At 36.9% G+C, this 23,839-nt stretch overlaps 1 protein-coding gene across 1 annotated transcript; it reads left to right on the top strand.

The window, feature by feature from the left end:
- CLCA4 (chloride channel accessory 4) lies at positions 1 to 22,464 on the top strand. Its single transcript, XM_032424628.1, has 14 exons — positions 1 to 257; positions 4,530 to 4,670; positions 4,812 to 4,959; positions 7,560 to 7,668; positions 9,504 to 9,681; positions 10,027 to 10,245; positions 12,510 to 12,737; positions 13,098 to 13,275; positions 14,768 to 14,874; positions 17,398 to 17,613; positions 18,211 to 18,478; positions 20,326 to 20,496; positions 21,454 to 21,687; positions 22,049 to 22,464. Exons 1-14 carry the CDS (start codon positions 102 to 104, stop codon positions 22,462 to 22,464), a joined length of 2,769 nt encoding a protein of 922 aa, XP_032280519.1. The 5' UTR covers positions 1 to 101.
- Positions 22,465 to 23,839: the final 1,375 nt, after the last annotated feature.

Here is a 23,839-nt window from a genome sequence, read left to right as displayed (position 1 = left end):
TTGATAAGGTTTAGGACTATATATATGGAGAGAGAAACAAAGTGAAAGAAAAGCTTTTTGAGCAAACCAATTTTGGGGCCAGGAATGCCTTGACAGGAACAATGGGGTTATTAAGTTTTATCTTCCTTTTAGTCCTATACCTGCTGCAGGGATCTAATACTTCCCTTGTTCAGCTGAATAACAATGGGTATGAAGGCATTATCTTTGCTATAGACCCTCGAGTGCCAGAAGATGGAAAAATAATTGAACAGATAAAGGTAAGAAAGAAATGGGATTTCTTCTATTTGAATTGTGGAGAAGAAAAAAAGTTAGTAGTTAATAATTATGAACTTCTGAATGTTACAGGAAGCTTAAAAGCAGCATGGTACAGTAAAAATAATGCTGGAACAGCAGAGGGAATTGGAAGTTCTAGGTGGGGTTCTACCCTGTCTCACCATAAGACCAGAGACAAGGCACAGAGCCTTTCTGATCTCAGTTTTTTCATCTATAAATGAGCAGTTGAACTCATCTGTTCTTTAAACACTTATTTAATGAATACTTATGACAAGTCAGGGAGATAAAACAGTGAATTAAAAATTCCTTGCCTTCGTGCAGTACACATTCTTTTTAGATGATATAGATAATAAAAACATGTAAAAGTATAGCAGGTCAGATGGTAGTAGGTTGCCATGGAGTAAAGTAAATCAGCAAAGGGGGATAGGCGGTGTTGGTGGGACTGGGTAGGAGGAGAACGTGGGTTACTGTTTCATGTAGGGCAGTCAGGGAAGGCCTCACTGTTGATGGTGACGTCTGAGTGGAGACCTGAGATGAGTAAGGGAAGAACCCATTGAAAACCTGGAGGAGGGAACAGCAGGTGCAGCGAGCATACTTGATGTGACCAGCAGGAGGTGATGGCCAAGAAGAAGGGTGGGGAGAGCTGAACATGGAGACAGAGGGCCCAGACCACTGGAAAGACTTGGGCTTTTACTTCCATGGAAGGTTTCTGAGCAGAGGTCGGTGTGCTCTTTCACACATGTGCTGGGATCACTCTGAGTGCAGTGTTGAAGAAATTCTGTAAAGGGCTCTTCTACTTGTCATTCATCCTGTATAGCTCTGTTGTAGCATAGAGGTATGGAGGGACACCAGGTAGGAAGCTGTTGTGGTGAGAAGTGATGGAGACCAGGTACAGGGATGTTGTGTTAGAGATCATTAAAGTGGTATAATTCTGAACATATTCTGAGGGTATCATAGACAAATTTGCTGATGGTTTAGATGTGGCATTGGGGAGGTGAGGAGGGAAAAAGAGAAGTCAGGGAAGACTTCAAGGGTTTTGGTCTGAATACTAAGAAGGATGGAATTATCATCAGTTGAGAAGGTGAAGACTGTAAATGGAAAAAATTTGGCAGATGGGAGATCAGGACTTAGTTTGAAGCATTCTGAATTTGAGATGCTTATTAGATATCCATATAGATGGAGATAGGAATCTGAATTCAAGGGGGAAATCTGGGTGGAGATAAAAATTTGGGAGTCATCAGTGTGCAGAATGAGATTTAAAGCCATGGGAATAAATGAGTTCACTAAGAAGTACAGATGGAGAAGGAAAAGGTTCCAAGACTGAACCAAGGAATTTGATTTCTAAAGTTTCTTCCAACTATATCATTTCACATAATAAAGAGATTGGTGTTACAGTCATGCAAATTAGCTCTGTCTGTCCCTGACATCAACATTTACTAATTCCTTACATTCAGTTCCTCCACTGCTGTATCCTTATGCTCACTGATTTAGACTTCTGCATGCATGTTGCTATCCATCAGAAGCTGATGTGCTTGACCTGGGTGGTGAGCAGGTGATTCTGTGGCTGCCATTTATTACTCATTCTGAATAAACTCTTGAAGCATAGCTGTGTTCATTTATTGATAACTTTTGAATTCCAGGAAAATATAAAGATTCCTTTACTGAAGAGCACAGGCTTGAATAGCAGTTAATATAGCTGATTCTGAATGATGGCTTCTTAGTGTTCAGGAATAATCAGTTTCAAACTTTTCCAAACATCAGAAATCAGTATTTGAAAGAATTATTTGTAGGGGCAAAAAAATTTATTAAAATGTCTTCTACTGAACACCACAAAAGTTCAATTATTAGTAGGTAGACATGCCTCTATATTACACAATGTTTCTTGACATTCTCCCAGCCCTCTACAAAGACCTTGCATTTATATTATCAGGTAACCTTGTGAAATTCTCTCATCCACATTATACAGAAGAGAAAACTCTAGTTGGAGAAGTAAATAATATTCAAGGTCAAATTAAATAGCACAATTACAGCTGAGATCCAACACATGGGCTTTGAAGGCTGACAAATCTGGGTTTGAGTTCTGGCTTATATAAGGTAACAAAGATTACTCTTTTTTTCTAACTGGTGAACCAATTTGCAGAACCAACTTACTTTGGGGATATTATCTGACCATAATAAGATTCATGCTGAATTTACTCATAATTCATGACCTGAGATGTCAACTGTTAACTTTCCTTATTCCTTTTATTCATGTGTCTTCTTGGTTTGAAAGTACTCATTTTTTTTGAAACATTGATAATACTAATCATCTTTGATCCAACTAGGATATTATAGGAATTCTGAGAAGGAATTTTGAAAGAATATTATAGAAATTTTGCTTGGAAAGCCTGTGAGAAGCATTATTATCCATCCTAGTATGCCCTAAGGGATCATAGTCATCTGACACAGGTCTGTAAAATCCTTCAACGACCTGAGAATATACCACTACCCAAGGCAGTTGCACAGAGCTAAGGATACTACAAAGTAAATGGAATACCTTGGAGTTATACAATGCACAACACACACAACTGTATGCAGTTTGTTCATGTTATCTCCCTGACATGCCATAAAACTGTATACTTTTCCAATCTGTACCACAATTCAAATCACCATATATAATTTTTATCTCATAGAAAGAGAGATAGCCATCACTTCAAGCAAAATGTGACAACTGCCTGATATCTAAATATTCCAAAACAAAAATGAGGAAAGGATCCTTAGGGAATAGGTAGAGAATTCTTTCATCCACTTTAGGTCAGTGATGAAGTAATTCCCAACCTACTTTAGATCTCTGAAGCCCCTTTCCTAACTCTTAGCTAGTTCTTTGGGCATTCAGTTCTCTGCACTCTGGCTTCTGACTGATCCCATGGCTATGAACCCAATCAGTTTGCTGATCTCTTCAATGCATATGAGTCAGCACACTGGACTCTCTTCAAGAGAACAAGACAGAGAGCCCTGGGATTCCTGAAAAAAGAATAAATCTATTGTGGGCTTGTGTCAGGTCAGGAAGCATCATGGAGGAGGAGAGCCCATCCTGAAGGAAACAACACTGTTGACTGGGATATTGCCAGCAACATGAAGAGTTTGATATTGTCATCCAGCACCCAGGATCCTTCAATTATTCAGTGGTTTTGATCATGTAGAATAGATCACCATTAAGAAGCATTCATCCACCTATTTCTCCCACTAGTTATTAAGTTCTAGAAAGGGACTATCTCCCTTATTAATCATTGCACCTTTGGGTTCAAGATACTGAACAGTATAAAGTGATATTATTTTCAGCTTGTTGGCAGAGCAGCAAGCTCTGCCTATGATTAAAAAGCTCTGCATCTCCTATGAATTTTTCTATCATTCCACCCCCGAGCCCCCAGTCCAGCTGCCTCTCCTGGAGAGTGTGAGTATAATGAAAAACCTCTCCTATGTCCCATCCCTACAGACTGTTCTCAGCTTGCATTAGCTAAGGCTGGTCTCCACTAAGATTTATTAACAGTAACGATATCAACCAGTTTTATGACTGCCTATGTGTAGGATACTATGTAACTCGTTTCATGTTTATGTTAACCTTAAAGAAAGGCTATAATAGTCCATTTAAGAAATGAAGAAACTGAGCTTTAGAGTGTTAAACTGGCCAAGCTCTATTACCCAGAAGGTGCTAATGCCAATATTGGAACCAAGTAGATGACTCTAAAGTCTAGGCCTTTGTAGGGGTGCCTGGGTGATGGCTCAGTCGATTAAGCACCTGACTCTTGATTTTGGCTCAGGTCATGATCTCAGGGTAATGAAGTTGAGCCCTGTGAGGGGCTCCAAACTGGGCATGGAGCATCTCAAGATTCCCTCTCTCCCTCTCCCTCTGTCCCTCCACCACCACCACCACCACCCCCCCCCCATGCTCACACGCATGTGCTCTCACTCTCTCTAAAAAGGAAAAAAAAATAAAGTCTATGCCTTTGTCATTTTACATAATTTCTCTTAACACCAAACAGAAGCATTTGCCCTTTGATGAAGCGTTATAGAAAACTCAAAGCCTTTAATGTGTAAGATTAAGATATAATTTGGACTGATAGTTAGCAGAGCTAGAACTGTGTGACAGAGACTCTGCTCACTAGTCAGTTGCTTTGTCTATCCACTCTTAAATTGGGAAATGCCTGTGGTGAAGCCCTGCTCATTTAGTCCACTGTTAGTTGGCCATCTTCACATATTTTTTCCTTTAATAACAGGACATGGTGACTACAGCTTCTACTTACCTGTTTGAAGCCACAGAAAAAAGATTTTTTTTCAAAAATGTATCAATACTAATTCCTAACAACTGGAAGGAAAACCCACAATACAAGAGGCCAAAACATGAAAGCTACAAACACGTAAGAGTCAAAACACTTCTCTTAAAAAATCATATTTTCTGGCGATCTCCAGTTTTGCAGCACATTGATTGTTTTAGAGTTTTTTAAACTAAATGTTATCATTTCTATTTCTGATGTTTTAAAATTTTTAAACATTTTTAGGCTGATGTATTAGTTGCACCACCTACCCTCCCTGGTAGAGATGAACCATACACCAGGCAGTTCACAGTCTGTGAAGAAAAAGGAGAATACATTCATTTCACCCCTGACTTTGTACTTGGAAAAAAACAAAAGGAATATGGACCGTCAGGTAGGAATTTTTGTTAAAACACATGTTTTGCAAATGATTCTAACATGCAGCTTTGTATCCAGGTTAAGTGTACAGGCCTTGGAGTCAGAGTCTCTAGGTTCAAATCCTGACTTATCAATTGTGTGTGACCTTGGACAAATGACCTAGTTTCTCTGTTCTTATTTCCTATAAGACAGTAAATAGAAGGTTTCCTACCTTATGGAATTGTTGTGAACACTGAGTTAGATAATCTATATAACTATAGTCAGAACAATGTCTACAAAAATTTGAGCACAGGACAACAATACATTTTTAAGGCATACTTTTTAGATTTAAATTTTTCAGTTCTCCACAGCTGGATATTAATCAATCACAAGCTGCCTCCATGGAAGGCAGATGTATGGCAAGCTAGAAAGAGCCAGGATGCCAGTTCTTGGCCAAGAGAAAACACTCATAGGCTGCTAGTTGCTGATACTTTTATTCAACCTATTTGGTTTAACCAGATGAACTGTCTATAAGTGATCATTTTTACCTAGAAAAATGACAATTTCATCTAGTTCAATCTGAAAGTTAAAATCATTGGTTCAAATGAACTAAAGCATATTGATACAAATCATTGTTAAAGGAAGGCTCAACTCACATGTCACCATTCAGTGAAAACCTTCCTAAATCCTAAAATCTCCTTCTCCCATTGCCCTTTCAATGAGCACATAATAAGTCTCTTGTCTCTGTCGAATGTTCAGCTAGCCCTGGTCCTCATTGTCACCTGGGCCTATTCCCCACCCCAACTTAAAATCTCTATCATCCTATCCCACCCCAATCTTATCTGTCCCTCAAACTTTAGCTTGACCATGTCTGTTCTCCTTGGTACCTCTAATCCTTCACCTTGCTAACCTATAGTCTCTTTCCTGGCTGGCATATCCAGCAAAATCAGTCATTTCAACTATAAGTATAAATACCTCAACTCCCTCATCATTCATATCCTTACGTTTCATTCAACTTGCCAAATCCTCTGTACTGAGTTTCCAGCCAGTTTCCTTTGGCTCCTGTTAATGTATTACCAAGACTGTGATAGAAAATTATAAAACTGATGGTATCATTATATAAACAGGTTTTCCAAGCTCAGAGAAGCCCTCAAAGCTACTCAACAATATTTGAACCTACCTCTTCTTGGCTCCCTTTTTCATTCCCCATAGCAGCTCTTCTAAAACTTCTATTTTTCTCAAGATCTATAATCACTCTTTTCAATCCCATCAACAGATCCCTATAGTCAAGCTAATTAACATACCTCCTCACACAGTTACCTATCCTTTCCATTTTATTTTATTTTATTTTATTTTATTTTATTTTTTATATTTGTGGTGAGAGCACTTGAAATCTACTCTCTTAGCAAATTCAAGTGGACATGGGAGGCAGGGCAACCTGCCATGCACCAAATCCTTGTTGTAGTCGCTGATATGAGGGCTTTTTCCTCCCATACTGAAAGGTACAATTTCACACTTACTAATCTGGTTCCATTTGCCTAGAAAACCTTAAACCAGGGTTTTTAAAGTTCAGTGCACAGAGGAATAACTTAGGGATCTTGTTCATATGCAGATTCTGCTTCAGGAGATCTAGAGAAGGTCCAAGATTCTGCATTTCTTGTTAGCCACCAGGTGATGCTGATGCTTCTGGTCCAATGAACACATTTTGAGTAGTAAGGACTTAAAGAAGAAATGTGACTTATGCATAATACTGACACTTCCCCCCTACTTTTAGATCTCATGAGTTAATCAGAGTTAGAGAAACACACATTACAGTAGAACAGACTATCTGTCCAAATTCCTCTTCTCCATATCTATACCCTCTGAAGTTTTTCCTAATATTGCTAAAACAGAAATTCTAGTTGTTTCTTCTTCCTGCATTTCAAGCTGTGGATTTACCTTTATTCTTCCATTTACCCTAAAATCCTTAGCCAAAAAAAAAGAATTTTTTTTTAAATTCCAACTCCCTCTCTTTGAGCTTTTCCTAGTCAAGGATTACATCTTATTCATCTTTGTATTTCCTAGTACTTAGTATAGGCTGAATATATATAATTAATAATAATTTCTTTCACATAATTAATAGTTATATGTGTTAAGTACTATAAATTAATCATTTTATTTGGACGCAACCCAAAATGCTATATCATCTATACCAGTGTTTTTCAATCTTATTTTTCATTATCAACTTCCTCAGGAGCATTTATAGACATTTTTTAACTAATCACATCCTAATGAAATTTTAATATCAAAGATATGTTATATATCTGTTTATGTTGTTGGTAGGAGTAAGCTTTGGACAGCTAAAAACCATTGTAATATCTAAGACTTTTTGCCCCCCAAGAGCCAAAACCCAAAGTTCAGTCTATTCTGCCCATAGCATATACATCATAAATATTTTGTTGATGTAATATGTTGGGTAATAAAAAGATGATATACTATATAATATAATGAAACATGCTTTTTTATAAATAAAAATATAAATGCTAGCAGTTATTTAAAACCTAAATATAATTTTCTATTGAAAACGTTTCTTAAAATATTTGAGGGACAATTTTGTCACTTGAATTATGATCTTGTATTTGAAATATTTTCCTACAGATAGACTGTTTGTCCATGAGTGGGCCCATCTCCGCTGGGGAGTGTTTGATGAGTACAATGAAGATGAGCCTTTCTACAGTGCTAAGTCAAAAAGAATTGAAGCAACAAGGCATGACCATTTAAATTTTCTTAATTACTTTAGGCTATAACTTCTTAATTTTCTTAGCTTGATTTCTTTTAAATGCCAATAATTTTTTTTACATCCCAATGCAGATAATAGATGCGATATCACAAAAGAGTGCTTTTCTGGGTTTTCTTCTTCTTTTTTTCTTTCTGTCTTTCTTTCTTTTACTTTCCTTATTTTTAGAAAATGTACCTTAAAGTAGCTGGTTGTCTATTTAAAATACACATAACTTTAAGAGCATTTGGTAGCCAATTTGGCATATTTTTATACCTCTCTACCATAGCTGCCAGAACTCATTTGTGCTGAAGTTGTACTCTGTATAAGGGGTTATATAGTATATGCTAAATCAAAATTATTTATACTACACAAGGACAAAAAAAATGGTTAAGAAATAGTGGTAAATGCACACTAAATGAGAAATCAATCTTCAAAGAGCCAGACAAGGATTTCTTAGGATTTGTAAAGTTCATTTAAAAATACAGATCTAATAATATCACATTTAATCATAGACAATCCTCTTAGTTCTGAGATTAAGAGAGCAAAATGATCGCTGGTAACTGGTTTAAAATTAGATGCCATCAACTTAATCAATCTTAGATGCCCTGTTGGGTCTCTGTGGACTTATCAGAAAAAGTATAAACTGAAAGATACTTGATTCCAGTGAAGGCCCTTCCTCTGCCCAATTGCTCCACCAGTTTTAGCACACGTATTTAAGGAGTATTACATTGATTACATTTGTCTATATCATATTCCCCCTAAATGTCCAGTCTGTGCTCTAGAATAGTCATCATGGTTGTTAATGCAGATACCATCATGTACACTGAGTTCTGGGGCAATAGAAGCATGCACATATTTAGGAGACTCCCTAAATGACTGAACGAAATCCAGTAATTGCTTCTTAAATCTGAACTGGAAACACATTGAAAAGATGGGATACATTCACATTCTAGCATATTTGTCATAATCACTGCTATCTGTGGCCAATTCCATGCAATAAAACATATGTCAAAAATGTCCCTACCAGTAAAGACTACTGTCTTAGGCAGTACCTCAATCTTTCCTTTAAGCCACATTTCACTTTGGATAAAAATGCTCCTGAAAAACCAAACACTTGTAGCTATGCCACATCACATTCTTTTGGAGATAACTTCTTTGAAAAGAATTCTACAAAGAACTTCAAGCTAAGGTAGTACCAAGAATAAGTGTTTTCACAAGTTGCCCTTTCCAGATGCCAACAGTGTATTTATCATCACAAGGCCCCCAGGAGAGATGTTTGGAAAAGGGGAATCTCCAGCCATTAGTATTAACAGGACAGCAGCAGCTTTAATCACAACAGGAAATTCAGCCATTGCATATACTAGACATCCCACTTAAAATTTCTTTCTGCAATTTATTGAAAAACAGTTAACTGCTCTGGTAGGAACCCTTCAATGTTGCTGTCAAACAGGATGTATATGGTACATAAATAAGAATAAAGATCTTGATATACAGGTCATTATTAAAAAACTTGATAGAAAGACTACTTAAGATTTTCAAAAATTTTAATAAATAAATAAAATCTTTAAAAAAGGAGGGGGGTGGCGCCTGGATGGCTCAGTTGGTTAAGCGTCTGCCTTTGGCTCAGGTCATGATCCCGGGGTCCTGGGATCGAGCCCCGCATCAGGCTCCCTGCTTGCGAGCCTGCTTCTCCCTCTGCCTCTGCTGCTCCCCCTGCTTGTGCTCTCTCTCTCTGTCAAATAAATAAAATCCTTAAAAAAAAAAGATTTTCAAAAATTTTAAATGTTAAGTTGCCTCAAAGACTAATTGTTATATATTTTCAGATGTTCCACAGGTATTACTGGTATAAATAGAGTTTACAAGTGTCAAGGAAACAGTTGTATAACTAGAGGATGCAGAATTGATTCTAAGACAAAACTGTATGAAAAAGATTGTCAATTCTTCCCTGATAAAGATCAAACTGAAAAGGCATCCATAATGTTTATGCAAGGTATTAATTCTGTAAGTATGCCAACTGTAATTTAACAGCATATATTTATATTCAAAAGACATGTTATCATGTTTATAAAATATCTGGGCAGGTTACCTGAGAGATTAGACATATTAATAATAGAGTTCTTTAAATATTAACTGGCATATGGTAAGCACAACTATTGTTAGCTAGCTAGTGTTAGCTATTATTACAATTATTCTAAATCTATGTTACTATTATATGATTCCTCAATGAATCCTATTTCATTAAATAAATGACATATTTGCCAAGCAGATCTTTTGTTTTTCAGATTTGTTGTTGAATTTTAAATGCATTGTATATAAAAAGTTTTTTTCACTTTATTAACCTTTCAGGTTGTTGAATTCTGTAATAAAGAAAACCATAACAGAGAAGCTCCAAGCCTACAAAACAAAATGTGCAATTCCAGAAGTACATGGGAGGTGATCACCAATTCTGAGGATTTTAAAAATACAACATCTTTGGTGGCACCACCCCCTCCACCTGTCTTCTCATTGCTGAAGATCAGAGAAAGAATTGTGTGCTTAGTTCTTGATAAGTCTGGAAGCATGAGTGTAAGTTTGTGGGCCCATTTCTCCTGGATATAAGGACACAGAAGTGACTGAATAGCTAAGAATACTCTGAACACTACATGCTTGTTCTAAATTGCATGGTGGCATAAGTACTATCACCTCCTATGATCATGACCTCAAGAGGGGCAGTGAATATTTTAATGAAAGAAGTGTGGCAATAGAGTTAAAAAGACCTAACCCAAGATCCAACTCCAGAAAATGGAGAGTTTATTGAGGGGCACTTTTAGACTCTTTATTCTTTTTATAATGTTTCCATTTCTTTTTTTTTTATAAAGATTTTATTTATTTATTTGAGAGAGAGAATGAGACAGAGAGAGCATGAGAGGCGGGAGGGTCAGAGGGAGAAGCAGACTCCCCGCTGAGCAGGGAGCCCGATGCGGGACTCGATCCCGGGACTCCAGGATCATGACCTGAGCCGAAGGCAGTCGCTCAACCAACTGAGCCACCCAGGTGCCCTAGACTCTTTAGTAAAACCTCAGGATCAGAACTAAAGACTTTTAACATGGACATGCTTTCTACTGGAAACACTTAACAGACATGAGGAGAGAGTGGATTAGGGCCTCTGAACTCCATTCCAAGTCAAGGAACAAGATCAACCAGGAGAACTGTTAATGTGGCTTTGCCTTATTTGTATCATCTATATAAATGACCTCTTTATATTCAAAGACACAGGCAAAAAGCATCACTATAATGAAGATACAGTCAGATTCAGCCATTCATTTCTTCTATCATTCAGTGAATGGAAGGCATTGTGCCAGGCTCTAGGAATAGAACTCATATCCTTAAAGAGTTCACAGTTGAAAATTTTCTCTCTCTTCCCCATTACCTGGTTAACTCATACATATTCTTCAAATTTGGTAGAGGTACCCATTTGCTCCCGGATGAGATGGGCTGGGCTTCTAGGCTGGACTAATGGTCCTTCTGCCGGTCTCCCACAACGACCTGTGCAAACCTCTATTACTATATATTATATTGAAATTACACATTTCTCTCCCACTAGACCGGGAGCTCCTCTAGGACTTGAAGCAGTGTTTTATTCATCTTTGCATCCCTTCTGCCTGGAACAGGGTTTATCATGTATAAGCACTGAATAAATAATTGTGGAAATGGACTACAAATGAGCGAATATAATGTGATAAGGCACCCAGAAGGATGGCATATTTGAGGCAGAACAGAGCATGCTAAAGATCAAGAAAAATGTCTTCAACAAAAGGGGCCTGGGTTGTTACTGAAAAGCACAGAAGATGACACAGCTGAATGAAATAATCCACAATAGTAGAGTTTCAGAAAGAGCATCAGAATGCTAGAAACCTATACATAGAAGTGTCCTAGGAAGTGTTGCTGGCGAGAGATGAAGCTCCTTATTGGGAAAAGATGAGCAACCTCCTTTGGACAAGACAGACAAGATACAGGTAGAGCTAAGTTTAAAGGTAAAACAAAGTGGTAGAGAGAGAGCCCTCAAAGATGGAGACGTAAGAGCAGTTTTTCACTATGACTTGGTTCTAGGTAGTTCAGAGGGAAATTTGGATTGTGTTGGCGGGGAGGGTACCACAGATCAGTTGGTGATAAGGGACTGGAAAAGACAAATGTATGAAAAGACTTACGTCCTGGGCATTCATCTAGGAAAGACGGATGTGAGTTTTAATGAGTTCTTTGATACTTAATTCCAATTAATTCCATTCAATCCATTGGTAGGGAAGTGGTGAGGAGAGGTTAGGAGCAGAAGAGGAAATGGGGGAGGTAGGTACTGGGCCTCTTAGAATGTAACTGCAGCTTGAGTAAGTTTCATCTTCTGGGAAGTCCCCAAGTGGATGGGGAGATTTCAGTCTCTAGATGGAGTCCATGATAGTCTGATTTAATAGTGTGGGATCTGGGGAGCGGTTTCATCTTGACACAACTGGAACAGAGGATCCCAGGAGTTATTAGGCAGTCTCTAAGATGTGAGTCATCATCCCCCAATTCTAACCCAACCCCCACCTTATCCTCCACCTCTAATTTGGGTGCTTAGCAGCCAAGAATCAGCTCTAATTAAAGCCTATGTTCTTTACTATACCGTATGTAATTCCATAATACACATAACTATATTTTTCAATTTTATCAACTGAAAGAAAATTGCTTTCTTTAATAACACTAATTGCTATTGGTAAAAAATTAACAACAAATGTTATTGACTCATTTTATGTGATCTGCTATTATTTTCCAATTAAAAACCCTTTGGTTGTTTTTCTTTATCTTTTTTTATTCAGGGTTCTAATCGCCTAAATCGAATGAATCAAGCAGCAAAACATTTCCTGCTGCAGACCATTGAAAATGGATCCTGGGTGGGGATGGTGCACTTTGATAGTACTGCCAACATTAAAAGTAATCTAATCCAAATAATAAGCAGCAAGGAAAGAAACAACCTCTTGGAGAGCTTACCTACAGCAGCTAATGGAGGAACTTCCATCTGTGCTGGAATTAGATCAGCATTTCAGGTGAAAACCATACTGCAAATGTAGTTTGTTCTTTTTAAAAAAATATTTAATGCCACATTCTGCAGTTATATTTTTGGTGTCTAGTTGACCTGAGTACTCAGACTGAAATGTCATTGTCATTTAACCCAAGTAGAATTTTTCATAGCCCTGCACCCACGTAACTTCATTTGAGCAAACATTCCCTGCAGCAGATAGACAGAAAATTAAAAAAAAAAAGTTGTTGATTGCAGATTCTATTATTTTAAAAGATGCTATCTCTTCTTTTCTGCACACTTTCATTTTCTCTGTACATTTTTTCTAGTATCCTGTAAGTCTTTTGATCTAGGAACACCAATAATTATGTTCTGATTGTATCTGCAGGTAATTAGAGAAGTATACCCTCAAATAGATGGATCTGAAATTGTCTTGCTGACCGACGGGGAGGATAACTCTGCAAAGAATTGCATTGATGAAGTGAAACAAAGTGGGGCTATCATTCATTTGATTGCTTTGGGACCATCTGCTGATCAGGCCGTCATAGAGATGAGTGCTATAACAGGTGAACTATGACCCATATATATAAGTCCTTTGAAAGCAGTGCATAAGTATAAAGGCTCACAACAATTTCTCTCAAGCTCTTGCCCTGCAGGTGCTGTTCCAGGACCTTGGAACCTGTTAATCCCATCTGCCCCCACCTCCAACCAGACCTGATCTCTGTTCTCAAGGTGCTCACAGTCCAGCTGGCTGGAGAGACAAATAAAACGACTAATCAAATAGCATAATCAGATGACATCCCTCCATGATAGGAGAAATATATAGAAATAAAGCACTATGTGAGCAGAGGAACCATTAATTCTCCCAGGGTTATATAGAGTCAGAGAAAGAAGGCATGAGAGATGAGGTGACTTCTGAGCTGGGCCTTGAACAAGGTGTTTACTTTTTCTGGAGAAAGGAGGGGTGAGAGAAGATGATCAGGTTATGAACAAAAAAATCATGTTGGATGACAATGCAAGGCACATGGAGAGATAGTGGGAAATCCATGAAACCAGAGCATAGGCTATGGGGTTGGAGGTGGGGGCAGATGGGATTAACAGAGGCTCAGGCTGAATAAATCTAAATAACAACAAAACTTCTAGATAAACTACAGGGTAGGTGCTATCTTAGGTATAGAGACATAGTGAAAATGGACCACATGTTTTCAGTGCCTTCTTAAATGTAGTAGAATAAACAAAATTCCTAACATTATGAATATTAATTATTGTATTGGGTTGACTTCTAATGCTACCAAATATATACTTGCTTTTTAATGCTTAATTGCACAAACTCCCATCATTTCAAAGTACTTTTATGGCCGTTATAAAATTTATTTCTGTCCCAAGGGTCCATCTCAATTTGTCTCTATTGCTACTGCCTTTCTATCTTCCCATTGCCAGTTATTGTCAGGATACCTCAATATGACAGTTCTTTAACCTTTCTGAACTGATTCTGACCCGCTTTGGCTGAAAAATCTGAAGGCCAGAATTATCATAACTGTATCTTAAAAGTGAATAATTACCCTAAAGAGCTACGCAGTCTGTGGGCTCTAATACATGGAATTGTAACATCTTCTTTCATATTCTGTGATTTTTTCACGGATTTCAGCGAGGAATATTTCTACAAGTGAGATATAAAGACCACTTATGTTTCCTAGTTATGACAGTTTTTTTTTTTAAAGATTTTATTTATTTGACAGAGAAAGACACAGTGAGAGAGGGAACACAAGCAGGGGGAGTGGGAGAGGGAGAAGCAGGCCCCCCGCCGAGCAGGGAGCCCGATGCGGGGCTCGATTCCAGGACCCCAGGATCATGACCTGAGCCGAAGGCAGATGCTTAACAACTGAGCCACCCAGGCTCATTGTTCATTGTTAATCTTTACACATACCTGACTTTGTTCTATTTTAATAATATATACTGAAACTATGATTTTGTATACCCTGTTACCTTATTAATCACTAAAATGTGATAGGTATGTATTTTCTAGCGAGCAACCTACTTAATGTATTTACATTTTAGGAGGAAACCATTTTTTTTCTTCTGATGAAGCCCAGAACAACGGCCTCATTGATGCTTTCGGGGCCCTTGCATCAGGAAACACTGATCTTTCCCAACAGCCTCTTCAGGTCAGAGTTACCACTCTTCAGGTCTTTGTGTTTACATTTAGCCATAACCAAAAAATAAATCAGTTGTTATAAGTTTTGAGTCCTACATTTTTCTCAAAGTAAATTTTTAATTAAAATTAAGATTTCAGTATGAAATAGAAATCATTCTTTAGATATGACTAAATTAAGTAGTAAAATCGATATATTTTTTTTCTTTCCCACAGAGTTTGGTTAAGGGATAACATCAAAACTCAATAATGTTAAATTTTCTGCCAAAAATAGACTTTGTCTCATAATATAGCTTTCATTTTTCTATGAATGCATAAAAATATCTCACACTTCCAAGATTTCCCCCACCCTTCACTGCTGTGAAATAGATTTAAATTAGATGAATGCACTCAAGAACCCAGTTTGGAAATGGAAACAGTATATCTTGGAAATAATTTATCAGAAAAAAAGACAGTGAATAATCATTGTATATCTACAAGTTTAGGGCTTATCTTACCTCTTCAACTACTTTTTTCACTGACTTTTTATTTTATTCATCTCTCTTCTGAACTCTACTTCTTTTCTCATTTGTGTTTCAACAATACCATTTTATATTTAGATTCAAAAATTTTGAAAACTTCCTTCTTCATTCTTCATTCACATCCCATGTAAAATGTCAACACAGCCTGTTTCCTTAAAAGTATTTTTTACAAAATTGTTTCTGTCAATACCCATTCCCACCAAGTGTGTATCATGTCATTTCATCTTCCAGTTCATCAAGTCACTGTCCACATTACAACTTGCCATGATCACTTAAACAAACCTATTGTCTTCTATTCTCCAACAATGAAGAGCAAGAAGGTATAAGATTCAGAGTTAAGACAATATGTGCAGATTGGTTTGGAAGTTGGGTTTGTAGCTTCACCTTGAAAACAGTTTAAAAATTCATCTGAGATCTAGTTTGGCAGTGTATGGAGAATAAACTGAAGGGGAATAAAGTTCATTTCTGAAGGTTCCCATCTGGATGACTGAGAAAATGATGATAAAATTGACGTAAAGAAGGTGAAGTGATTTTGAGGATATTATTTTCTGCTCTATTTTAACCTTGGGTTTTGAGTGGATGGTGGGACATTAAAATGGAATATTCCAAAGGAGTTTTAAAATAAGAGAGCAGAATGTGGGAAATCATCCAGAAAGGAGACACATGCATGCAGGATAGGCTCAAAGTTTCAAGAATGGCTTTCTAAATGATGTGGAAAGAGCAGAAAGTTCTGTCCCCCTCACTTGAAATGCCTATAGGTTCTTAAGTAGAGAAATAACAAAAAGAAAACTAATTTTTGAAAGGTTAACCTGGATTTGTGTACATGATGTATAGGTCTTGGGAGAGAATAGTGAGAATAGTTAGAGGTACATTGCAATAATCTGAGTAGATGGGAACCTGAATTTGGATGGTGGCAGCTAGAATACAGAGAAAAGGCTGCATTTCACTCTTTACTCAGTTATTTTCCCCTAGTACTACTATGTAGCCAAAGCCTTCCAACTTAGACTTTCCTGATGGGGTACGTGAAAAAGTCACTCACATTCAGATTTAACTTGATAATATTTGGTCCACTCAAAGACATGTCCACTTAACATAGGACTGAGATTTTTGTCATTGCAATGATGTCTTAGTGGTAGAATTCACTCCCTTCTATCAGCACTGGTGTGAAAGTATTTTTGGTTTAAGACTGGTTTAGAATAGAAATGAGATTTCCCATCATCCCTGAAATGACATACTTATAGAAAGTACTTTCTTGGTCAGTGGATAAACTTGGCTTTCCTGGACAAAGAGCTACCCACAAAGACTTGAAAAACTTTCTTTGAAGGTCCTCTCAGAGAACATCCTATCTTTCACATCTCTTTTCAGGATTCCAATCTTCACAGTTTGTCCCATTTCCACTCATGAGATATGTTTACTGTCTGGTGCTACTCACTCTATTCATGTGTGAAAATTATTTCAAGATTTCACATCAGGAAAATATCCATGTTTGCTTGTCTCATCATTTGCTAGTCCTGATTTTCTCTCTTGAGGTCCCTTTTTACTGTGTCCCTACTCCAATACTCTAGCCACCAGCAGTAAGTATTTTTTTTTAGTTCATCATTTAGATGGATAAACTGAGGGTAACACACACACACACACACACACACACACACACACACACACACACACCCTATACCTAATTCTTCTCTGAGGCTGTAGCACTCTTTATTGCTAAAGACTTGGGTGGATGTTTGCCAAGACAATGGAAAAAAAAATAATAGGGTCATATCTCCAACTATAAAACCCATTCTCTTGCTTTGATGCTTTTATTATACTGTATCCTTTCCTGAGACTCTGTATTTCCACACTATCTGACTGTCACATCCCAATCAGCTTTCAGAGAGATCACAAGCCTAAGGTAAGATGCCCTATATAAGCTTGTTCTTAGGCCAGAAATTAAAAACTGCATGAAAAATGAAAACAGCATAAAATTGCTCTCTTCTCCAGTCATTAATTTTTAAAATATATTTAAACAGCTTGAAAGTAAGGGATTAACACTCAACAATAATCCCTGGATGAATGGCACTGTAATAATTGATAGCACTGTGGGAAAGGACACATTCTTTCTCATCACATGGAGTGGACAGGCTCCTGTTATCTCTCTCTGGGATCCCAATGGAACACCAATGAGAAATTTCACAATGGATGCAGTTTCCCAAATGGCCTATCTCAATATTCCAGGAACTGCAAAGGTAAGCAATTAGCTTTTACACTTTCTCCCACATTTGTTTTGTAGCTGAAAATACATTGTTCACTATCACAACTGTAGGTGTCAATATTTGTATCATCTTCAAAATTATAATAAGATAGAATATACTTTCTATGCCTATGTGGTCCCCAAAATTATGGTGGCAGGAAAAGGAAGAAAGAATGTATACATTAGGAGAAAGAGAAGGGAAAAAAATTAGGTAGGCTAAAAATAACTTTAAAGAGGCAATGAAGGGAGAATCTGTGCAAGTTGGTGTTTAGATAGCTATACAGTCATTCCTTATTAGCACTACCAGATCATAGAATCTGTGGACTTCGAGGTTAAAGAATAAGGCCAAGACCAAGGCAAACTTTCCCAAACTTATTTTTCCCAGCTGAGATTTCCCAACCTTTGGACATCATGCATGACAATAGCCAGGATGCCCTGTCTAAGCTGCCTCAGTTCTCCTCCTTTTACCCTCAAAACTCTCAAAACCCTGTATATTCTGTAACATACTTATAAAATTTATTTTAGAGTTGGATAGTGAAAATACAGAAAAGCTTGATCTTGGATACTTACTATATTTCCATTGAATTTTTAGGTGGGTGCTTGGACTTACAGTCTTCAAGCCAAAGCATACCCAGAAACATTAACTATCACAGTAAATTCTCAGGCAGCCAATTCTTCTGTGCCTCCAATCACAGTGAATGCTAAAATGAATAAAGACACAAACAGTTTTCCCAGCCCAATGATTGTTTATGCAGAAGTTCTACAAGGATATGTACCAATTCTTGGAGCCAATGTGACTGCTTTCATTGAATCAAATAATGGAAAAATGGAAGTTTTGGAACTTTTGGATAATGGTGCAGGTAACTCAGTTTTTTATGAATAAGCCTGGAATTTCATAACTCAGGATATGTTATGGGTCCCTGCAGCAGTGTGGGGCAGTAGGACAGACACCAGAAGAATTGATGCAAATTATGGATGAACAGCAGGACCACCAGGAAATTCTGCCCATATAAAACTTATGAAGTTCTTAGCAAGTGTCCTGCACATAGTAAGCACTCAATAAATGTTATTTACTGTCATTATTATTTTGTCATCTGGACAACCAATGTCTGTTACCAGTCAGGAAGGTCTCATTCAGGAAGTTGAGAACAGCATCAAGAATTCCAAACAAGTGTTTCTTAGGCGCAAATCATTAAGAAAGTCTAGCCAGAGTTAGTGAAGCACAAGCAAGCAGATGGGGTTAAGTGATAGAACTTGAGCCCCTAGCAGAGAAGGAGGGAACAGGTAAGAGTAATTCCCAACAGCTGGAAAAAAGTGCAACATGTAGTCTTGGGAACTGAGGCCCAAGGGCAGGTAGAACGGCCAAAACAGATGGAGACATGACTAGAGCATCAGATACCAGGTCTGAATGGCAGAAAACAAGACACAGAGTTGGCCATGCTCTGTCTCCCTGGTCTGTATGGGTAAATAGTACCTTTTTCCCAGACTCTCAATTGTTCTGGGAACTGATCCTTCTTTTGAGAGGGCAGTGAGCAAGGAAATTACCGTATTGATAACCTTCTAAGTTGTCAAAATTTTCTATCAGTATGTTTTGCAACATAATTAATTCAGTCAATTTATAATCTTATCATCAACTAGAGTATGCCCTGTGAAAAATTTAGAAGGTAAAATTGTTCTTTGGTGTACCTCAGTGCCATCATCTGGTATAATATTTTCCTTGACTATTTCCTGACTTTTCCCCTTTTCCCAACCCCTTCCATGCTACATTAAAACTTAACCTGCATCTTGTTTCATTTCTCAAGGTTTTACCAGATGGCTACTGGTATGTCTTTACCTAAGAAAGTGTTGGTGATAAACAATGACTTGGAGCAGGGGTTCTCAAACTTTAGCATGCAAGGAATCACCTGAAGGGCTTGTTATAAAACAGAATGCTACGCCCTTCCCTCGAAGATCTAAGTAATTTGCATTCCTAATATGATCAAGAGGCATGCAGGTGGTGCTTGTCCAAGGACCTCATTTCAAGAACTGCTGTCTTAGAGTGTTAAACCCCCTGAGAAATGTGTTTGCAATTTAATGAATAACTCTAGTACTGGTGATATCAAGAAATATACTTATGATACAATATTCCTGAGCTCCCCTAAATGTTTATTCTAATAATAAATGGGGGTTTTCCACTGCCAGACCAGGGAGTTAATGGATCATAGAGCAAGAGATGAGGATACAAAAACAAAACAAAACAAAAAAAAGAGTAGTTGAAGAGAAGTCAAAATAAGTCATTTTTAGGTGACTACGGTAAGAATTAAATCCTATGCAAAGATACTTTTTCTTTAGTGGGGATCTTTTTGATTTGAACAGGAGATGAGATAATTATGTGTTTAGAATAAGTAAGAGCTGCCAGAAAACCATCTGGCTAAACTATGGTAAGAAAAGTACTATAATAATCTTCATAGAAGCTGATAAAGTGAAGGTATTTACTATACATACATAAGCATATGATTTATATATATGCATATATGTAACACAAGGTTATATCAATTCAACAAGATACTGGTTAGTAGAGCATAATGGAAATATTCCCCAATGGGTCAACCACAAAATAGCCTGATTGAGGGGATGTGCTTATAAAGTCCATATGCTTGGCTTAGAAAGTGCATTAATTTTTCTTTTTCTTTACAATAATACTTTATGCCTTCATTTTTATAACAAGGTGCCGATTCTTTCAAGAATGATGGGGTGTACTCCAGATATTTTATAGCTTATTCAGAAAATGGCAGATATAGCTTAAAAGTACGGGCTCACAGAGGGGCAAACGTGGCCACACGATACTTAAGGCATCCACTGAATAGAGCCGCACATATACCAGGATGGGTAGTGGATGGTGAGTAATGATATCTGATATCTGGCTTGAATAATTTTGAGTTCATGATTAAAGCTTCAAACATTTTACAACTCAAAGTACAGCTTTTCCCATTTCTGAAATGAAGTTCTCAGTCATACTGTGTTTGCCTCCAAAATAACCTAAGCTTTGGTATAGTGTCTGGCATTTAGTAAGCACTCAATAAATGTCAGCCATTATTATATTAGTTTGGAGCACCAAACCAACATCAACAACAATATATCAAATTTCTAACTCAAGATAAAGAAAACAGGTTAATGTGTTATGTACCTAAGTACAAGCTTGTGGCAGAATTTATTTTTCAGGTTACATAGATACCTGATTCCGTTTACAAAGATACCTAAATGAGTAAGTATTTATTTTCAATGTTTTTATTGTCAAAAGCAAAAAAAACGTGTAGAGTAAGATGACGATTAGGATTAAGAATGCATTCTTTGTTAGCTTTCCTTCAGCTTGTCCCTTACCTTGTGACTTTTAGGGCTTCCCTGTTGGCAAGTGGAATATAACTTGAAGTATTATTCTGTAGCACTTGTAGCAGGGAGGAAGGGAGAAGCCTGGCACAAGTGGTGTAAAGGGAAACAGTAAAACGTTCCCCAGGTTTATTCCTAGCTTGGAGATAATTTGAGAAATAAAGCAATTCTTTTTTTAAAGGGCATATATTGAATTATATAACATTATTCCCATTCAGTGCAGCCTTAATTCCAAAGTGATTGTTATCCGATTCTATCCTGCAATATCCTGGTCAGGATGCTAAAGAAAAAATTCTGCCACCAATTGGATGCTTATGACTTTGTCACCAAACTTAGTAAAATGTGACTGTGTATATACATAGGAAAAAAGGGGAGGAGCAGGGAGATGTAGAATGAGGAATTCAAGTCATTGAGTTCTAAAAATACTAGTATAGACTTGCTCCTTAAATACAGCAAATTTTTAATACAGGAAAAATTGAAGGAAATCCACCAAGAGCCGAAATTGATGAGGATACTCAAACAACCTTGGAGAGTTTCACCAGAACAGCATCTGGAGGTGCATTTGTGATTTCAAATGTTTCGAAACTTCCCTTGCCTGACCTGTATCCACCAAGCCAAATCACAGACCTTGAGGCCACACCTGATGGGGATGAGATCAGTCTGACATGGACAGCACCAGGAGATAATTTTGATGTTGGAAAAGGTAAGGATGAAGTGACATGTAGTGTTGATTAAGTGAAAGGTGCTCACTGCAAAAGCAAGGGTATAAGGGTAGATGGGAGGGGAACAATTTTTAATTGACTTCTCAGTGAAGGATTAATTTTATAATCTGATATTTTCAAGTCAATCAAACATGATACATTATAAACTGGTCCCACTTTTCAAACAAAGAACATAGCATTTAGCAATTTAAAAATCAGAATTAAGCTTTCATTGAAAAATTAGTAAGGCTTTGGCTATGAGTATAAGCTTTGCATAACTAAACATTTTTGAGGGGAATGGATAAAAAGAAATTTAACATGATACTCTCTGGTTTCTAAGCTATATGTAATTTTTTTTCTTAGCTGAACGGTATATCATAAGAATAAGTGGAAGTATCCTGGATCTAAGAGACAATTTTGATAATGCTCTCCAAGTAAACACTACTGATCTGTTACCAAATGAGGCCAATTCCAAAGAAACCTTTGCATTTAAACCAGGAAATATCTCAGAAGAAAATACAACTCACATATTTATTGCCATTCAAAGTGTGGATAAAAGCAATTTGACATCAAAACTATCCAACATTGCACAAGTAGCTTTGTTTATTCCTCAAGCAGAACCTGATCCTGATGAAAGTCATCCTAATTCCGGAATTAGCATTTCTTCTTTGGTATTGTTAGTGGTTGGATCTGTGGCAATTGTTAGTATTATTTTAAGTGCCACCATTTGTATCTTACACAAGAAAAAAAATTCAAGAAGACCTAAAACAGGATTTTAAAAAACATCAACAACAAACTGAAGAATATTTCTCAATTTTTAAATTCATTCTGTGTGACCATGAATTCATAAAAATAATTTTAAGAGTTCTAGAAGGGATACTTTGATTAAATATAAATATCCAGGGGTACTTGGAAAATTGCTAAGTGAATATTAAAGTCCAAACTTTTTATTTGTTATTTGTCATAAAGAATGATATGAATAAAGATTTTTTTATATTGATACCTGATATTCATGTTGATTATCTGATATAAAAGTTTTCTAGAATGATAATTCAAATTCCACCAAGAAATTAAAATTATCTATTTCAGTAGTCAAAATACAAGTGTAAGAGAGCAAATAAATGTGAGAAAAAATGAATTTGGTCTTGGTACTTTTAGGTATAAATTGATATTATTGCTTTCACCTAAAGTCTCCACTTATATACTAATATATACAACATGAATAAGTTCATATTTACTATAATTCATTGACACGGAAGATACTAGCAAAAATCAGTAACTATCTGTCAAACCACAGTTTTTCCTTATTTCAGGTCAATATAATTATATATATATATATATCCCTTTTCACTTAAAAAGCCATTCCTACCTGTGTACTTTTTCTTTTATTATAGGAAAGAATTACTGAAGCTACTATCTATTGCCCTTGCTTTCAGATACAGAAAACTAAAAAATTTAAAATATAGTATTTTAATTATTACTCAAAATTATAGCCTAAAAGTCACAACCATAGTAATAAATGAAATCAATTAAATTAAATCAATTAAAGGGAGAATGTAGCTTGGGAAGAGCAGGTTCACATTGTAGGCCATGGCCAGACCTGCCAGAGACCATAATGATACAAACAAAATGGGACATAAAGCACCTACCCTCTTGCACAGAAATTCTTTTCAGCACAGTAGAAAACCACAGTTACATGCTTTATGGAGAAAATGTAGGAAAGGGTTAAGTATAAGACACCTGGCCTTTTACCAAGCAGGGAATAAAAGCCTAAAATTCTGTTGGCAACAGAAATAATACATGACAGCCAGACATTCCCTATGTCCTTTCTACCCACCCTACTGCTCTAGAAACAAAGCCCACCAACCAGGTTATTATTCTCCCTGATGCTCCAGTACAATAGGTATGCTCAGGTAGGTCTCAGTAGTGGGCTCTCAGGTCAGACTTCCAGGTCAGACCCTATTTTAATTTCCAGATCTGCCTCAGTAGCTAATTGTTGAATTAGTAAGAATCAGACAAACAACTGAATGGTTACATTGTTATAGTCAGTACAGGCTATATAATTCAAGGGGCCAAATGCAAAAGAGAAAGTGAGAGATCCCTGTTCAAAAATTTAAAAAATTTCAAGATGGCAATGGCAAAGCATTGAATGAG

This window comes from Phoca vitulina, unplaced genomic scaffold (genome assembly GCF_004348235.1).
Source record: "Phoca vitulina isolate PV1807 unplaced genomic scaffold, GSC_HSeal_1.0 scaffold2, whole genome shotgun sequence".
NCBI lineage: Eukaryota > Metazoa > Chordata > Mammalia > Carnivora > Phocidae > Phoca > Phoca vitulina.
Note: the sequence above shows the minus strand (reverse complement) of the source record. Positions and strands in the feature narration are given on the sequence as shown.